Source organism: Emydura macquarii, unplaced genomic scaffold (assembly GCF_026122565.2).
Source record: "Emydura macquarii macquarii isolate MOO-44397 ecotype Brisbane River unplaced genomic scaffold, CSIRO-AGI_Emac_v2 contig_705, whole genome shotgun sequence".
Taxonomy (NCBI): domain Eukaryota; kingdom Metazoa; phylum Chordata; order Testudines; family Chelidae; genus Emydura; species Emydura macquarii.
Genome location: NW_027130842.1, coordinates 11,599,607 through 11,618,771, shown reverse-complemented (window position 1 = coordinate 11,618,771; position 19,165 = coordinate 11,599,607). Strand labels below are relative to the sequence as shown.

The 19,165-nt window shown below is 39.9% G+C and overlaps 1 protein-coding gene across 3 annotated transcripts in view; it reads right to left on the bottom strand.

The window, feature by feature from the left end:
* MTHFD1L (methylenetetrahydrofolate dehydrogenase (NADP+ dependent) 1 like) overlaps positions 1 to 19,165 on the bottom strand; it is a 229,645-nt gene that overhangs the window by 110,047 nt on the left and 100,433 nt on the right. For all 3 annotated transcript variants that reach the window (XM_067542406.1, XM_067542408.1, XM_067542407.1), the window contains one exon: positions 16,952 to 17,063. In XM_067542406.1, the coding sequence (XP_067398507.1) occupies positions 16,952 to 17,063 (112 nt within the window). The remainder of the gene's footprint in view (positions 1 to 16,951; positions 17,064 to 19,165) is intronic.

Here is a 19,165-nt window from a genome sequence, read left to right as displayed (position 1 = left end):
CTGCTAATCAATTCCAATTTCTACCAAGGCCAGTGAAAGGCACATAGAATAGAATCATAGAGTTGGAAGGGACCTCAGGAGGTCATTTAGTCTAACCCCCTGCTCACAGCAGGACTAACCTCAGCTAAATAATCCCAGCAAGGGTTTTGTCAAGCCGCAGCTTAAAAACCTCTAAAGATGGAGATTCCACCACCTCCCTAGGTAACCCATTCCAGTGCTTTACCAACCTCCTAGTGAAAAACCTTTTCCTAATGTCCAACCTAGAACCTCCCCACTGCAACTTGAGACCGTTGCTCCTTGTTCTGTCATCTGCCACGGAGAACAGCCTAGCTCCATCCTCCCTGGAACCCCCTTTCAGGTAGTTAAAAGCTGCTATCAAATCCCCCCTCATTCTTCTCTTTTGCAGACTAAACAAGCCTAGTTCCCTCAGCCTCTCCTCATAAGTCTTGTGCTCCAGCCCCCTAATGATTTTTGTTGTCCTCCGCTGGACTCTCTCCAATTTGTAGTGGGGGGCCCAAAAACCAGACACAATACTCCAAATGCGGCCTCACCAATGCCGAATAGAGGGGAATGATCACTTCCCACGATCTGCTGGCAATGCTCCTACTAACTAATGCAGCCCAATATGCTATTAACCTTCTTGGCAACCAGGGCACACTGCTGACTCATATCCAGCTTCTTATCCACTATTACCCCCAGGTCCTTTTCTGCAGAACTGCTGCCTAGCTCGTCGGTCCCCAGTCTGCCCCCGTCCTTTCCAAATTTCATGTTTCCATTGACATTTGCTGAGTCACTGGAACATTTTTTTTAATGTCAGCATTTTTTTCTTTGCAAACTGCATTTTTCACTTCTTCCATGCTTGAAAACTACTCAGCCATTTTTGATGAAACTTTCTGAAAAAAAATCACTCCCTACCTGAGCATGCACATATCGAATTTCAGCTGAAAAGGTAAATGTGACTGAGAAAGTAAAAAGCAGCTGAAAGTAGCCCTTTACAATGGAAATATTTAGGCAACCTTAACTTATAAGCAAACTGCCCATAATTAATTGCATTCCAGTTCTAACTATAGAAAAATTAGCTCTTATATCAAACAAGTCTACTGAAGGTGTTTAATTCTTGAATGATATTAAAAATAAACTACCTACTAAAATAAAAAGTCAGCGTTGGGGATGGGACTCAACATAACATGTGCAATACTCTGTAGAATCTGGTGCGTGGACATTGGTCAACGTAAAATACTGAGATGCGGACAGAATGAAGGATTTCCTGCCAAATAATCCCAAACACAAGAGATGCTCTTAGCCAGGGAGCTCACTCTTATTTCCATGCCTAGTATGGAATTAAGTGCAAACTTTCCTAGCACACATGATGTTTTATTAATTGTGTTTGATTAATATTTTTATTCTGGGATCAACTGCTTTTTTAAAAATAGAAACAATAGAGCTAATAGGTAATGAAAGGCCATGACTGGCTTTTCGTGGAGAGTTGAGAGTTTTAAAACTAGGTAAGATTACTAAAATAGGAAAGGAAGAGATAACGGAGAATGTTGCAATGTCATCAAATTCAACTTACTGGAGTGGTATTTTATTCAGTAGGATTCAGACAGCAAGTCTGCCTTCTGAATGAGTGACAGCCTCCACTTATTTGGTTTAACTAGGAAGAATGGACCTGGGAATCAGAACAAGGAATAGTCACTTTGAGCTACATGAGCTGTGCTCTTACTTTAGGTCACTGATAAAAGAAATGAGTTCCAACACTAAGAGGGAGATGTCAAGAGTAAATATACAAAACTATATTAAAATACCATGTCATCTAGTCAGTGAATTCTTGATGCGTTTTCAAACAACAAGAGATGGCATGGCATTAAAAGTAATATGATCCTATTACTATTATGTATATTACAGGAATGACCAGAGTGTCCCATGAGATCAGGACCTCATTGTGATAGATGTCTGCCACACACACACAGTCCCTACCCCAGAGAGCTTACAACCTAAACAGACAAGACAGAGTGGGAGAACTGGCTTAATGCCACATGGCAGGTGAGTGATGGTGTCAGAAATAGAACCCAGCTCACCTGATTCCCAGTCCAGTGCCCCAGCCAGTAGACCATGCTAATTCCTCACTACTTTTCTACATCTTAGCCTTAATTTTCAAAAATGTTCCTTGGTCATACAGAAAATTTCAAGAGTGCATAAAATATTAGCACATGAATTCATGTGCTTCCTGATGTGCTGTCTAACTTAAAAAATGAGATGTGGTGATTTTCACTACTACAATCCTGCACTACATCATACTGGCCTAAGAACTGCAAGCAATGATATCTTTAGGTCATTGAGAGGAAAAACAATTTGAATAGCTATGTTCTATTACCCAGAAGGATGGCAACTTTGGGCATGTAATATTTCACAGGTATTTAAAGAAAGAGTTTCTATACATTACATCAGTGTTTCTCAACTTTTTAAGTAGTAAGTACCCCCTAACTTCTGAAAATTTTAATAAGTACCCCAACACTCAATTTTCTACTCTGATAAATCCAATCTCCCCCCCCTTTACCGCTGGACGACTGTATTTCTCGTAAAGCTGGAGAGTTCTGAGTTCTGCAGTGCTGTGTGGCTGTAGCAGTGATTTTGTGATCTGCCGTTTCTCCCCTCCATCCTCCTCCCATTCCTCCATATAGGAGCAAAAGTCAACACCAGTCAGTCACTATGACCTGATGGCGGGGTCACGTGGTGTTCTCCTCACACAGATGGGAACTTGTGAGGTATGAGAAGACACTAGCAGCCCACCAGAGTGGATAGCAGCGCTCCCCACGGCCATCCCTAGGGGGGTGCGGGCTTGGGGCAAATCACACTGTGTGGGCCCCTCTTAAGATTTTACTCAGCTAGAGTAGTGAAACTGACAAATAAGCCTGTGGGTAGAGCCCGGCTCTAGGACTGGGCAAGCTGCTGGGTTCTCCACCTGGCTTTCTGGACACTGGGCTTTGAGCCAGGGAGGGGAGCTGCCACCTGGGCAAGTTGCAGGAGGCTGCCGCCTGGCTGCCAGCCCGGGAGGTAGGTGACTACCATCTGCTCCGAGCTGGGGTGGAGGAGGCTTCCGTGCAGGCTAGGACCCGGGGATGTGGGCAGGAGGCAGGCAGCTGCTGCCTATCTTCAAGCTAGGGCGCGGGAGGCTGTCTCTCGGCTCAGAGCCCAGTTACGGGTGGCAGCAACCCAGCGGTGAGTTCAGGTCGCAGGGCGCAGGAGGCTGCCGCTGGGCTCCCACCTGGGAACTGGGACCGGGCGGGATGAGGGAGACTGCCACCCAGCTTCCCGAAAAGCCAGCAGCTGCTGCCCAGCTTCCCAGAACTGGGGTGGCTGCCGTCTACCTCCTAGCTAGGAGGTGGGATTGGGTGGGAAGCAGGCAGCTGCCGCCCGTCTTCTCCAGAAGTTGGCAGCTGCAGCCCGCCTCCCTTCACTAGGTTTTTTGCCACGTACCCCCTGCCTGTGTCTCGCGTACCCCCAGAGGTACATGTACCACAGATTGAGAAACTATGCATTACATTGGGATGCTGTCCATTACTAGAGTACTCACACTGAAGATGACAACTGTCATATGACTGCCTTACCAATTAAAACGACAGAATCAATACAAATACATATTTTTAGATTTTTAAAAAAAAATTTGAATGGTGACTGCATTTCTCCTTTGCTTCATCATAGGATTAATTTTGGTTACTTACATCCTATCAACCAACAATCCAACTTCATTGATTTGGCTAGAAAAGAGATTCAGCTGGATAAGAATTCTATTCTTAATAGGTTTTTATATCAAGTTTGTCACCGCAGTATATAAGCGCAAGAAACAAGTCCAGTAGGCAAGACTTTATTTAGAGTATCATGTTATTCCAAACTCTATACCTTTATATTTGAAATATTTCTCCCACATGGGACAATTATTCAATCTCTTTTTCATTATGTTTTCTTTGGGAGGAAAGGAATAAAACCAACACCTGTGTGGTTAAAACCTGTGTTATTTTATACACTTATTTACTGGTTGTGGTTCTTTTGACATCATTAATTATTATTATTATTTATTTTATTGTCGCTATAGGTCCCAACCAAAATTAAGACCTGCTTGTGTTAGGCACTGCATGAGCGTAAAGTAAGAGAGAATCCTTGCCCCAAAGAACTTAAAGTCTAAATAGACAAGGCTGAAAAAAGGGAGGAGGGGAAAGAGAGGCACAGTAAAGTGAAGTGCCAGGTCAATGAAGTCACAGCAGATCAGTAACAGAGCTAAGATAGCACAACTATGAGAACCTATTCAAGGAAACTACTAAAAAGCCATTTGGAGTTCTAACACCTATGTGGATTTATCTTCTCTCCACAGGGAAGAATTCAGAATCCCCAAAACAAAATCACTGAGGACTTTCAGATAGGAGCTTTTTTTTTTTTTTTAAAAAGCAAAGTCCAAATTCCTTCTTTGGGCTCAGCAATTCTTTCATGAATTTTAACTACAAGGATATTACTAACCTTGTTCTTGTAGCCAGCTGCCATAATTCAACTATGCAAAACTAAGCGTCTGAACACCTCAAACTTTGAAACATCACAAAATAATGTGTACTTACTCCATGTCAATACTAAAACACTTCCAAACCCACAAAATCAGTCAAGCCACCACCTCATTAGAAACCTGGTCAAACATACAGGTTTTGCAAAGTATCCTGAAGATCAATAAATTTCAGCTGGGGGAAAAAGATTCAGAGACAAGGACCTTTGCCAGGACATTAAAAACCCTGCTCTTCAACCAAACATACATAGCAATTATCAACTCAAGTGTGCTTACTATCTGAATTTTCCAGGTGCCTTTCAGATGTAGTGCTAAGTAGAGTGGATCTGGACAAGATAGCTGCAGCCTCCTTGCCAAGAGCTGATGAAAAACCAGGATTTTTTTCTATTACTGCTGCTATAAGTAAGGGCTCAGTCAGAAACAGACGTAGATCCCAAAATCTCCCAAATTGAAAACTTGAACAACAAAAGGTGGACATGTTCCCACAGCAGAAGGGACAGACAGTACCCTCTGCCATTGCCTGTATTTGCTTCTACAAGCCTACATGCTGAGCTTCAGACTGCACACACACTCACATCCGAGCCACTATCTTGGCAAGACAGTGGGAATGTTAATGGCTTGAATGGTCTGGGTTTGATGAAACAGAGGTAGAGCTGAGTATCATCAGCACACCAACACTGCAATCCAAACTGCCTCTCCCCCTTCCCTCCTTTAATTACACTTTAGCTAGTACGGCTGACAGACTAGGACCCTGAGAAGGCTAGATATTGCTAGCAGAATCTCACTACAGACTTCCTACACAAAAACAAGTGCTCAGACACCGGCCAATAATTGATAAGGATGACAGTGTCACAGCACCAGCTTGACCATTCTTAGCTCTAAGAGGTTTATGTTGTGAGCCCTTCTTCTGGGCTCCAGATGCCTTGAGCGCTTTGGATCCCCAAGTGTGTTCCCCAGCCCTCTGGTGTCAGTTGTGAGAACCAAAGGATCTGGAAAACGTATGGGCATACTATTGCAGATATTGCCTTGGGCTGACTCGTTTTAAAGAGTTGAGCACCTGCACCAGGACCTTTACTTGATCCTTCATGTGTTCCAGGAAATGGTCCCACATCTTTAAGATGAAGCCTTGAAGGCAACTGATGTGTGATTGCGCCCATGGAGCGATCTCTATGCATGACATTAGGAGGCTTAGCCGCTGAAAGTCAAATGTTATGGCAGGCCTCCTGCAACTGCAGAACAACACGAGATGGTCCGGAATATTTCTAGGGATAGTGGCTCTTTACTACTGAGGTGTCTATGTCCACTCCTAGGTGAATTATTTTGGTGAACTGGATCAGGGAACTTTTCTTGTCATTGATGACAAAGCTGCGTACCTGCAGGAGACTCAGCATCAAGAACGTGGCCCTGTGCGCTGTTGCCAGGGATGGACTTCTGATCAAGATATTGTCCAAGAAGGCATGCTATAGATGGATGCCCTGCAACCTGAGTCTGGCTATGATGACTACCACTGTCTTTATAAAGACTATGGGGGCAGAGGACTTGCCAAACGGGAGCATCCAGTACTGATAGTTCCTGTTGTAAGCAAACTTTAGAAATCTGCAGTGATATTCTCAGATAGGAACATGGAGGTATGCATCCACTAGATCTACTGAAAAATCCCCTGGGACAGGGACACTACCAATAAGGCCTGGGTCTCCATCCAAAACCTTACCTGACTTGTCACCTGACTAAATTGACCCAGAGAGGAGGAAAGGGCTAGAGTAGGAGAACATTGCTCACCCCAAAATAGCCAAGAACTCACTGAAGTGAAGAAATTGGGATTCAGCACAGAACCACTGTACACCTGCTGAACTGGAGGCAGAGAATTTGGCAGCAAGTGAGAGCAGATGGGCATGGTCAGAGTATGCAGCATCATGACTTTGATCTGCCTCTATGAACTGCAGAGAGGAGGAGTGCAGCTCAGATGTCCACAACCGTGGGAGATGCTGGGCTGCAGATTTAAGGGAAAATGTGCACAGGTGATGTAAACCATGTTTTTAATCACATCTGAAGAGCAGTCAAAGACCTGTAAGGTTGTTCTAGCTACAGTGATAACTTTACTGTATCACTATGCTGTATGCATTAAAAAGCAGTATCACTATGCCATATATTATTAGCTTAACATTTGACACCAACCAAGAAACCAACCCCCCCCCCCCCAGCAGGAAAGAAATTTTGTTAGCATAGTAGAATGCTGTCAAGGCACGACACTTTTTCAATTGTGAAAATAAGTAGGACTGAAGAAGTTAGAGATGGAATGTTATAAGGCAAACTAGAAACTGGGAAAAATCTTAAAAATTAAAATTATCTGGAGGGCCACTGCATGGAATCTTTTCAGTGATGTCAGGCAACAAAAACTAAAAAAAAAAAAAAAAGATCCATGAACTCAACCTGCAAATTTAATCTATCACATGTCCTATTGGTGCCAAAAGAAGTTTAGCCAAGGCATGTAGACTTTATTTCCTTTTTTGGAAAAAGACTACTACTAAGGAAATACTTCAAAGTTCTTTACAACATTTTATAAAGTGGTTTATAAACTTTTGTTACACAGTGACTGCTCTGAGTGTATATAAAAAGGATACCCTTTTGAAATACAACTGCATATATACTGAATTGATTGCTAAGAAGCTAGCATCACCAGTTTGTTTATTCTAACAAGAATTCAAGTGTAATATAAAGAAAGTAAATTATTTAGACAGCTTATAAAACTTAACTGCTTCTAGTTAGGTTTACACCAGTAAAAATATCTGCCAAAGTCTTTCTAATTATGCAAAGTGCGTCAGCTAAGAGCAATCACAAAAAAACCAAATGAACCTTTTCTGAAGGGGAAAAAACACACTATGGATCACAATAAATCTCTTCCCCTGCACAAAGAATTTCTCAAATTACACTGGGAATGACAAAGTTGTATTCTAGTCATTCTAATTCCTTGGTCATTCTGAATGGAATCAGGTAACCAGTTCAGGACAAACCAAGCAAATAATTATCCAAACCATAGCCCAAAGAGTTCAGGATCAATTTATTTCACAATAAAAAAATAAAAATAATAAAAAAAACATATCCATTTCACTCTCCTCTCTCAATTTACATCATCTCTCATCCTTAGCTGAAACTCTTTTAGGAGTTTCAAGAGATGTGGCAATCTGCTAGACCACTTTATCTAAATTTTTTGCATGCACACACACACACACCACACACACACACACACACACACACACACACACACACACACACACACACACACACACACACACACACACACACACACACACACACACACACACACACACACACACACACCACACACACACACACACACACACACACACACACGTGGGGACCCAACTCAAAGAATAGGGGTAATGTATGCTAGACAACCCTTTGACTCAGAGAAGCATCCCCCGCAAGCCTTCAAAATGTAATGAAGACAGCTTTTTTTTTTTTTTTTTTTTCCAGTGTACAACTTTTGATCGCACAAACCATGAATTAGAGGTTGTGTAAGTGACGTAGCCACTCCACAGCAGCAGCAGCATCCAGACATCAAGCTCCATCCACCTACCATCAAGATGATAGAGGGGACAGTCCATAATAGACAGCATGATGTTTGTTCTTGAACTGCACAGGGACAAGTCAGGGAGTTCAAGAAAGCCACAATAGTAAAATGTAAATCAAACTGACTACAACATATCCTGTTGTAAAACAAAGAAGAATCATATGGTTGTTCTGCGGCACATACGAGAGATGATCCAGAGAGACTAGGGAATGTAGATATAAGTTGTCTATCTACCAGGAAACATGCTATTGACCTGTTGCTGCTGTTCCTTAGAACAGTCACGTGTGAGGCTTAACTATTTCAGAAAAGAGGTGTCTTGACTTTAACCAACATTTTTGATGTGGCTTTGAGATTAAATTGTGAAATAAGCTGTCTTGATAGTTGGCTGAGCACAGTAGTGTGGCCGGAGCCTTGCCTTCACACCTAATCACTGGGGAAGCAATGTCAGCCATGATTGGAAGGTTGGAAACTGGAGTTGTTCAAGTCCTACCAGTGATGGTATGAAGGGTAGAGTTGATCACTGAGTCTAATTTGCCCCAATGACAATGAAGCCCCAAACTTCCACACAGTATTTTGCAGGTGCAATAATTAAGGCATTGGTAGATACGTATCCAGAACGTTGCATTACTGGTGCCCCAAAAATAGTGGCCAGGAAGCCTGTGGTGGGGTGCAACTTTTGACTGGATTTTGGCATATATCTTCTTACCTGTTGTTGAAAGGAGACAGAGCAGTCAATCCTTATCCTCAAATAAGTAGCGTATGGTTCAAAAACAATTGTTCAGAATCACCTGCGGTTGTCGGTAAGTCAACTATTTGGTGAAGATGGAAACAAGATGACACTGTCTTTAGCGCATTCAGTCTAGTTGCCCCCGAAAACTACTTGACCAAGGTTTCAAGGTCAAATGACAGGTGGGACTCCAGATCTTCAAACCTCTTTCTAGCTAGTGCCAGGCAGATGTCAACAGAGTACAAAGATAGTTGCTGAGATGGGTGGCAGGTCAGATGTACAAAGGGAGACCATGAGAACTTTAGCAATGCAGAATGCTGACCACCTGCCTAGGGTTAGACTGTGTAACATTTGCTCATGTTGGTGAGCATTTACACAAGTAATCTCACAAGAGACTTGCCAATGTGAGCACCAACCTAGCCTTGAGTGAATGGCCAGCTACATTCTACACTGCTGAAGTTCTCAAGGTATTTTCTTTTTGGTGTCTCCTTTCCCTTCCTCAGTAGGATCACTGGAGTAAACATTCATGCATGTAAGCAAGGGCTGCAAAATCTGGTCCTTTCGAAATGTTTCTTAGGTGGAACCTTCCAATTTATTTCTTGGTGCAATTGAAGAAAAATCCTAAACTGCTCTAAACGTGTTGTGTTCTATTGAGACATTTGAGATCAGTCGATACTCTCAAGCTAAACACAATGAGATTTCAGCTTAAGGAAGGGTGTTCTCAGTGACTGTCTGTTGACTTTGAAACCTAATCTCTCCATTGGTCTAAGAAAGTCTGAACTGATAAATTTCAGGGCATGGTGCATGGCCAACCTGTTCACAAACATTTACATAAGGTGGTGATTTATGGGGCTTCAAGGCTTTTTTTTAAGAGTGGAGATTTTTTTAGACCTATAGTTAATGCTGAAGCAACATAGAATGTTAATTTATGTATTTTTATTTATTTATATACATGAAGCAACAGATTCTAAGAATATTTTATAAATCAAGCCATAAAGCTTTGATAATGTTTAGATAAACACCCTAACAGTTCAGACTCACCAAACAAACATCTGAGTTCTGCTCAATACCAACCTTGTATATATAATCTGAAGACAAAAGCTTTGGTATTCAACTTGAGCAAAAAAACATGAAATAAGTACTATGCTGTAACTAGGTTGCTTCTAGATTCACTTATCTAAACGACCGTTTTAATTTAAAAAAAGAACATATAGTTTAGAACATATAGTTGAACCATCAAATGTGCTGTCTACAAAACGCTGTTTGAAGTTCTTCCTCTCCAGTCTGGCTCTCTCCCCTTAGGCCCAGACTCCACTGAAGTGACTCTCTAATGACCTATTCCTGGCAAAGCTCAGAACCATGCTCTCTCCATCTTCCTTGACCTGTTGGCCGCCTTCAACGCTATTGAGCAGGATTCTCTTTCTGGTATCTTGTCCTGACCCTGTCCTCTCCAGAGTTCCCCTACTTCTCTAATTGCTCCTTTAGGCCCAGGTATGGCACTATTCCTAGATCAGATGCCTGAGAGAACTGGGGGGAAAGATAAATCTGAAAAACACTAACTAAATACAGATAAAGACATCGTGTTTCCTGAACCACAGCTTGCGACCTACAAACCAGGCTCACAACTTCTTTCCCTGCCACATCAGCTGTCTGCTTTGTTTAACTATTGATTTAAACCACAAGGAAATGATATTAGAATTGATTTAGCAAACTAATTCAAGCAAGCTTTCAGATAAAAGAAAAATGAAGACCAAGGATGGGACTGTACATTGCTGGCACACAGGATAAAGAGGCATGTGAGAGGCTGTAAAAGTCTGAAACATAATGAGTGTGAAGATCAGTATCACAGATCTACCAGGAAGCATGAAGTTATGGGAATAATCAGTCTGGTTAAGTCTCCTTCCACAGTTAAGCTAACTTGGTCCATGAAGTGCATACCAGGGCAGTACAGAAATTGGAAACAAACTGTCAAGTTGTTTGGCGTGTCTCACCAGAGTGATCTACAGTGGTTCATTAGAACAACACTAAATTATAAAAACGCCTGTTGACAGCAACAATGACAAGAGGAATTTATAGCTAAATGGTGCATGGAACCAGGGATGAAACAGTGAGACTTGACAATGCAGACAAATGAGGAACTAGATGCTGATTGGAGCACCATAGATATAGATACAAAAGCAAAGCTCTAAAAGAGAAACATTTAGAACTAGACTGGACAAAGCATATAAGGTTACTCTATACAGAACAATCCTGCTCTGGCAAAGAGGATGGAATAAGTGATTTAAAAGGCCTACTCTCTGTGTCTCTATGATTGCACATATGAGACTTCAGTTCACTTCAATAACTCATATATTAAACTCCCAGGCAGAGATAGTTCAAGAAACCCAAGACTGAATAAAGAGTCCTGACTTCAGCTAAGCTTGCACTTTGATCAAAAAGTCCAAGTTTAAAATGATACATATGGAGTTAGCTTTAAACTGACATTTCAAAAAAATTCCAAAAGCATAGCACCATGCATTTCCAACTCATTTGTAGAACACATAACTGGTTCCAGAAATGGATGACAGAATTTACCCTGAATTTCTGAAAAGTTTCGTTTGCAAAACCTTTATCTTTGATTTAAAAAATAGAAGTTCCATCAAAATGGATTAACAATCTATTTTAGGGGGGTAAAAACAAAGGATGTCAGTAGAATATTAACTCCTGAGGATGAAAAGTAATAATAAATGGGGTGCTGAGGACACTATCTTCCTACAATGACAGAAATGGCTAAATTTTGTGATAATATGAGTATTTGTCAAAGGGGGTAATAAAATAAAACATAAAATGGATCCAGACTTCTCTAGACTCAAGTTACAGGACATGCCACACTTTCTTTATCACTAAGTAATCTGTGTTATAGTATGTGCCTGTTTTATGTAAACTATTAAAAACCCAAAACGGAGCCTTGTTCATTCACGATTTTTGCAGTTTTTCAAAATGACAATTCTTCATTTAACTTGATTTGTCAGAGAAAAGACAATGAAGCAACACCAGCTCATGAGCAGAAATGAACACTAAGACAAGGTGGTTTACTGACACAAACACTCTTGGACAATACAAAAAGATAAATACACTTTCCCATGAATTGAACAATATTCAGCTCCAAGTAAGGGGAATAAACAGTCTGACTAAGCCTCTCCAACAATTAGCTATTTCACTACTTAGCTCTACCTCTACAGTTAATTATGTATGTTATCGTAGCACCTAGAGGCTCCACGTGAGAGCAAGGTTCCTTTGTGCCATTAGGTTCTGAACAGACACACAGCAGAAGACAGCTCCTGCCTTGAAAAGTCACAATCTAATTAGACAAGATAGACAGAGAAAGTAGTTTTACAGATAACGTGTAAAGGTACAGAGAGAGAGTAAGTGATTTACCCAAGGTCACAGAGAAAGCCTGTGGCAGAGCCTGAACCTGAATTCAGTTTTCCTGAGTCATTGTCTTATGCGCTAATGACAAGCCCATCCTTCTCCTCTGAGGAGAGATGTATTGATGCCATGGATCTGCAACTGAAAAATCTCTGTCACAGAACGGAAGCAGGGATTTTTTTGGTGAACATTTTACAATGCAGCTTTGTAGCTCCTGGTGGTAGCACTTATGTAGACAGAGACACAATGGGGGCTGGAGCAGTTTATACACCACTTGTTTCAGACCTATTCTACATAGGGTCAGATAATATGATGCTTAGAAAACTGGCAGTTGCCCAGCATCTAGACTTCCCTAGTACTCTGGCTGTTGCTACTGTTATTTACTAGCAACAGTGAGAAATGTTTGCCAAAAATCTCTACATTAGATAAGCCCCACTTCAGCAAATTACTTAAATACATTATTAATTTCAAGCATATGCCTATGTGGTTTGCTGAACAGAAATGGGTATAATTGTGCATAAAGTTAAGCATGTGTTGAAGTGCTCTGCTAAATCTAGGCATGAGTCTATTAATTCAGAGTTTAGAGGAAAGCCTTCTCTTAGCAGATCCTAAACTGCATTAAAAAAGCTAAAAAGAGCCCAGTTTTATGGAGATTTACTTTCTGCATTCCAGGTGCACTCCACTGGAGTAGCTACAGAAGAAAATCTAGAATTGATGACCCCTCTACCTGCCAGCATATGCAGATGTAATTATACTAACTATACCACCTCACACTCTGGCATAGGTAGTGGATCCAATCAATCAATCGATCAATACATAAAATCATCAGCAACAACAATGGAAAAGAAAAGAATTTTAAACAGACAAATGTAAAGCAAATGATATGAAGTGCAAATACAAGCTATGACTGCCTGAAAGCAACACTAAGCTGAACCGAACGCAGAAACAATCGTCAGCAACAAAGGTGATTCTTTCACATGCTACATCTTGGATACAGATTCAAATGCATTTGCAGCATCCTCCTTAGAATGTAAAATATGAAACAGACCTGGCATGTGGAAAGGTTACTGGATATAGCAATAGAAGTCACTAAAATGAACACATTAAAAATGTTAAATTCTTTAAAAGCTTTTGATTTATTTAAAGAAACAGTTAACAGGGCTTATGTCTGCTATACATCTTAATGCAATATTGATTCCATTATCATAGAATAATTAATGTATCAAGAGTACAAAGTGTTCCCGCCTCGTATGGATTTTCAGACTATCACATGGGAATGAACAGATCCTTTCCAGGTGTACATAAGCAAAATTAGAAAGAAAATAAAGAAAATCCAGCCCTTGAAATATCAGTGCACTTTAAGCAGATTACTACTATTGTATTAAACATTTTTAAATGTATACATTCTACTTGGAAAATCTCATTTTCCATTATGACTACAACTCTAAATTTTCATTACTAATTCACCATTTTCTTAATTATTGCTATTCACTCGACAGCCATGAGTTGTAAGATCAGAGTCCTACTCAAACCTTGAGTAGAATGTTGTTCTTGCAAACCAAAATTAAATTCAAATGCCCACCGATCGTTGCCCAATGATAATGAACCAAAGACCTGATATTAACAAAAATGACTCCAGATATTGCAACCAGTATTAAAAATTTAATTTTAAATGTTTTGAAAATTAAAAGCAATTAAAAACTTTATCCAAAATGATTTTATGCAACTAATTTTGCTGCTGTTCAGGAAAAACAAAAAAACCACTCGGCCTTGTTTGGTGTTTCCAAGGATAGTAGTCTTAGGAGAGATTAGAAAATGACCTGTGCAAGATGAATATCCGGTGATAAGAGAAAGGTAAATCTACAGTATATAAAAAATGATAAACTCAAGTTAATGAAATACAGACAAATCAAGCAATTTCTATCTGTTGTAAGGATCCGTGAACTAGAACCTGGGACTGCAGAGCCTGGGATAGTTAACATTCTCAGTGCCATAAAGACTAGAAGGCCATAAAGAGGCCACATCTACGGAGGCCACAACCAGGGAGCACTTTGAAGAGTAGGCGCCACAAGAAGTACCACCCAAAGAACCCAGTGTAACAGTATCCTGCATCTCTGATTGGCCAAGTTACTCTATTTAACCCTGAAGGACACTCCAGGAAGTTGTCTGGGCAACCAGATGGAGTTTGGGCCTGCTGCGACTCCAGACTTCACTTCGTCTTCTGATCTCCAGTCTCATATCCCAGCATGGCTCTTGCCTCCTGACTCCGGCCTGTTATGATCTCTGATCTCCAACTTTGGCCTGACTCCGACGCTGACTCCTGCTTACTGAACCTGACTCTAGTGATTCTTCCAACTCCTGTTCTCCAACTCCTGCTCACTGTCTACTGTCCCTGACGTGTGGATCCCAGTCCAGCTGTGACTGCTAGACCAGGCCGCCTAGACACTGTACCTTACTCCAGTTTGGTTTTAAATCTCCACTGCTACTAAAATTACAGAGACAAGATATAACAAAGAGATACTTTACACAATAAATGCATCTTCTGTTAAACCCCAATAAAATCAACATCTGATGTAATTCTTTACTGTTTTTATGAATTCAGCTTCGATATGTTTTTTAAAGTTTTCCTCTTCTCATACATTTGCAATATTTTTATAAGGTTCATTAACATCATCTTATGCAAGCCTATCTTCTTTCTCTGTATCTGTCAGAATTTGGTTTGGTTTACAGTGCAGTAAATGACACACCACCTGTATCTATGTCTATCTAGGTCTCTAGCCAATCAACAGTGGATAAAACGACTTTCTTCTACTGCTGTGTGTGAATCCAAGGGCAGACAAGGTTTCAGAGAATCCCTAGATAGGAACTTCCTTGACAAAGGGTGCACACAACTCCTCAAAGGGAGCAGACACACAAGACTCAGATTTATCTATACACTGGATATCTGTCAGTGGTAATGCTACATGGTGACAAAATAGGTTAGATAGTAAATCACTCAGTTTCCCAACACAGTCCTAGGAAAAATAATTTAACTGTACCTAAGATTGCTAGGGATTTCAAGATGTGAGAAGTCAGAAAAGCAGGGCAGTTTGTTATCAGTCATCACAAGCATATTTGTAAAATAACAAAACCAAAACCAAAAAACAACTGGAAGGAATTCAATGTTACCTTTGGTATCTGTAGCGAGGATTTTTTTAAAAAATCATCCTTTACACAAGATGTTTGTATTTTAGAACTCAGAAAGAACCAAGGATATAGACAACTGTAACAAATGTTTTCATAAAATAAGCCTCACCCTTCTGTACGATATAGATGTGCATGCTAAAATTACAAGGCACATGAACTTGTTTTAGGAATGTTTAATCTACTGCTGATCTTGACATCTCTTACTTACCAAGCTTACAGTACATAGCTCAGATTTCTTTTTGGGGGTGATGCCTCGTTCATGAAAATGGACCAAATGAGCATGTTTGTAATGCCATTTTAGAAGAATGAAAACGTCAAATGGAAAAGGACAAAGATGTTCTAAAGGGAAAATGTCTAATATTGATTATTTTCCCGATGTTTGGAATTCAGTTAAAAATATACCTGTGTCTGTTTAACAACTTACAAATACATAGCATCTAATCTTACAAAAACATCTTTGCGTTTGTTTAACCGGCACCATCAATCTATATCAACATAACCCTGGGAACATTAAAAATAATCTTTACTTTTAATTTTGAGAATATTAAAAAAACCAAAAGATTAAAATCTATTTTATTTTTTATTATTTAAGTTCTGCATTTATTTTGTCTTTCACCAAGTTTAAATAATAAAAAAGAGACTTTCTGATTCTCCTGCTCCCAACCTGTGCTGTTATTGTTTGGATTCACAACACTGTGGAGAAGTATTTAAATAGCAATTATACTGTAAAAAAAAAAAAAAGTTACTTGAAACTGTACCATCAGCTTCCATCTTTGACTTTCATATCAAATTCAGTCAGTGTGCATGTACATTTTTCTATTTTCAAATGTTAGCAGTACAATCTCAACCTGCAATCTAAAATTCAAGCTGAGTTCTTTCTGTTTCTGAGATCTCCAATTTATAAAAATTCAGTAATTTAATTAATCATTCTGCTGAAAGATTTGAGCTATAATGCGATCCAGTACCTCTCCCATAGCTATATTGGTTCAGCAGTGCTAATAAATAGTAAAAATGTATTTTAGGCCCTAATCCTGCAATAAGAACGGCACAGGTGGAAATCCACAGAACTCCTTTGGTGTTAATAGGACTCTGTCCATTCATGTGACTCTCAGTGCAAGCTAGGAATGTTGTTAGTAAAGTGAACAGGCCAGAAACAGAGTAAGAAGCTGCCAATTTTGCACAGTGACTTTTGAAGAATTATTAAACAATATTCTTAACTTCAGTCTGGAACACACTAGCAACACAGTTTGTCAGTACGATTTTATCCTTCAATATAACTTACTGATTGAGGCAACTATACAGCTACTGTCTGGCACCTTATTCTACAGTCAGAGTTTAAAGCCAGAAGGAGTCATCGGATCATCTAATCTGACCTCCTGTATCTCACAAGCCACCAACACCACCCAGGACCTACACACAAACCCCAACAATTGGCAGGAACTGGTCATGAGAGAGAGTAATAAAAAAAACAAACAAACCAAAACCTTACCCACAAATCCTCCTTCTCCAACCAGCTTAAGGGCAATCTTGTCTGCCAAAACTGAAGAGTTCCCATGTGCAATGTTAGCAAAGGGTCCAGCATGCACAAATACCGGAGTCCCCTGGAAGATACAAAAAGAGAATTTATATTCCAGGTAATACAACAGCCAGAGAAGAAACTGACTCCATAGGTGTATACTTTTTCGGTGTATACAATTTTGAAAAAACTATGTGTAGGGGGGCAGGGCACATGGACTGGAAACCAGTATGACAGTTAAGAGGTAGCATTGACATTGTTGATTGATAATTTTGGGAGGGTTGTGTTTAGTGACATCTCAGGGGCATATAGCCCTATTTGTGTGAAAGTCTAGTCCAGATGTTAAGAAACAAAGAACAATCACTTTTGTTTTATGATATTTGTTTATAATAGAACACTAAATGACAGTAATTAAAACTGCAGGACTACACACACACAACAATATACTGTATTAGCATTACTGTAGTGCGTAGGAGCCAGAGGTATTGTACAAAGTACGGAATAAAAAATGATCCCTTCCCCAATCTAAGTATAAGACAAGAAAGAACAGAAGGATACAGACCCCAAGGGAGTACAGCGGAACAATTAATCAGCATAATAAGATGTGGTCCCTGCAAACCAGCAGCCTAACTGTTGTCAAGATTTTTATAAGCATCACAGAAAAGGAGAGTTTTAAAAAAGCATCCACAAAATAGGACTAGAATTAAATAAAGCATATAATCTAACTGATACTGACAAAAACCTTTTGTATGAATCAGAATATGTGAGACGACAGATTGCCTAGGAATATCTTTAATTTTATGTGTATTGCACTCTGAATAGACACAGATGTTCGCACCAATGCTGTAAAGTGAAATACTGTTTTGTATTAAATATTTTAAAGCTTCCAAGATATCTTTACTGGAAAGAAGACACAAACAGCATGAGATTATCTAGATGAGAAAGCTTGTTGCTCCTTTTATTATTTTCACCAAAACATACTTAAAATCATTTATTAGGTATATGTGGGAACTAATCCCAAATATGTCCATGTTCTCCAAAGACTATCATAGTAACTGAGTTAGGTTAGTGAAGTAATAGAATCATAGAATGGTAGAGTTGGAAGGGACCTCAGGAGGTCATCTAGTCCAACCCCGTGCTCAAAGCAGGACTAACCTCAGCTAAATAATCCCAGCCAGGGCTTTGTCAAGCCGCAGCTTAAAAAGCTCTAAAGATGGAGATTCCACCACCTCCCTAGGTAACCCATTCCAGTGCTTCACCACCCTCCTAGTGAAAAACTTTTTCTTAATGTCCAACCTAGACCGGCCCCACTGCAACTTGAGACCGTTGCTCCTTGTTCTGTCATCTGCCACCACTGAGAACAGTTGAGTAATGAATTTATTTTAATCTCCTTTACATTATTTAAGATCTTCAGCCCTGATAAAAGAAAATACTTCAGTGAATTAACAAAAACAGATGACTCTTAACCCTTTAAATGATTGTTCTGTTTTAGTGACACTATTTATAGTCCTCACCACTTACATAATGCCAACCACAATCATCTAATCTTACATTATGTCTGAGTGATTTTCACACACACACAATCACTTTCCTTCAAGCAGACACAACAGTACTTTAGACTCCTGCATATAAAATTTCAGGATCCATCTGTGAAAATGCATTTTGTCTTTTTGGGAAAATAAGTGTATACGTCCGTGTGAGTGCATGTGTGATGGGGATGTTATCGAAAAGATAAGATAATTCCCATGAACCTTCTGATGCTAACCTGCTGTACATGTTTTAAAGATGAAACAGTGGAACAAAAGCAGAAAGAAAGGAAATGAAACAAAAATCATGTCCTAGAACAAAAAGAATTATATAGATTACCAGCATCACTATGCCCCTGCCCTTCAGATTCAGTGTTTCTTTATGTCCTCTTGGGACCATAGAAATGAAATGCCGGTAGAGTTTTATAAATTTATGCAAAAACTCAACTTGATCTAGGGAAACTTTCAAATTGCTAGTGAGCTTCTACATGTGTGATCCTCCCCTCTATTCAAAGCTTGTTATTATTAGCAGCAGTTCATAGGGGCCCTAATCATGTGGTAGACATGTTACAAAACACGTAAAACAAGGTTACTTACCAATAACTGATGTTCTTTGAGATGTGCTGCTCATGTCCATTCCACTATAGGTGTGTGCACGCCT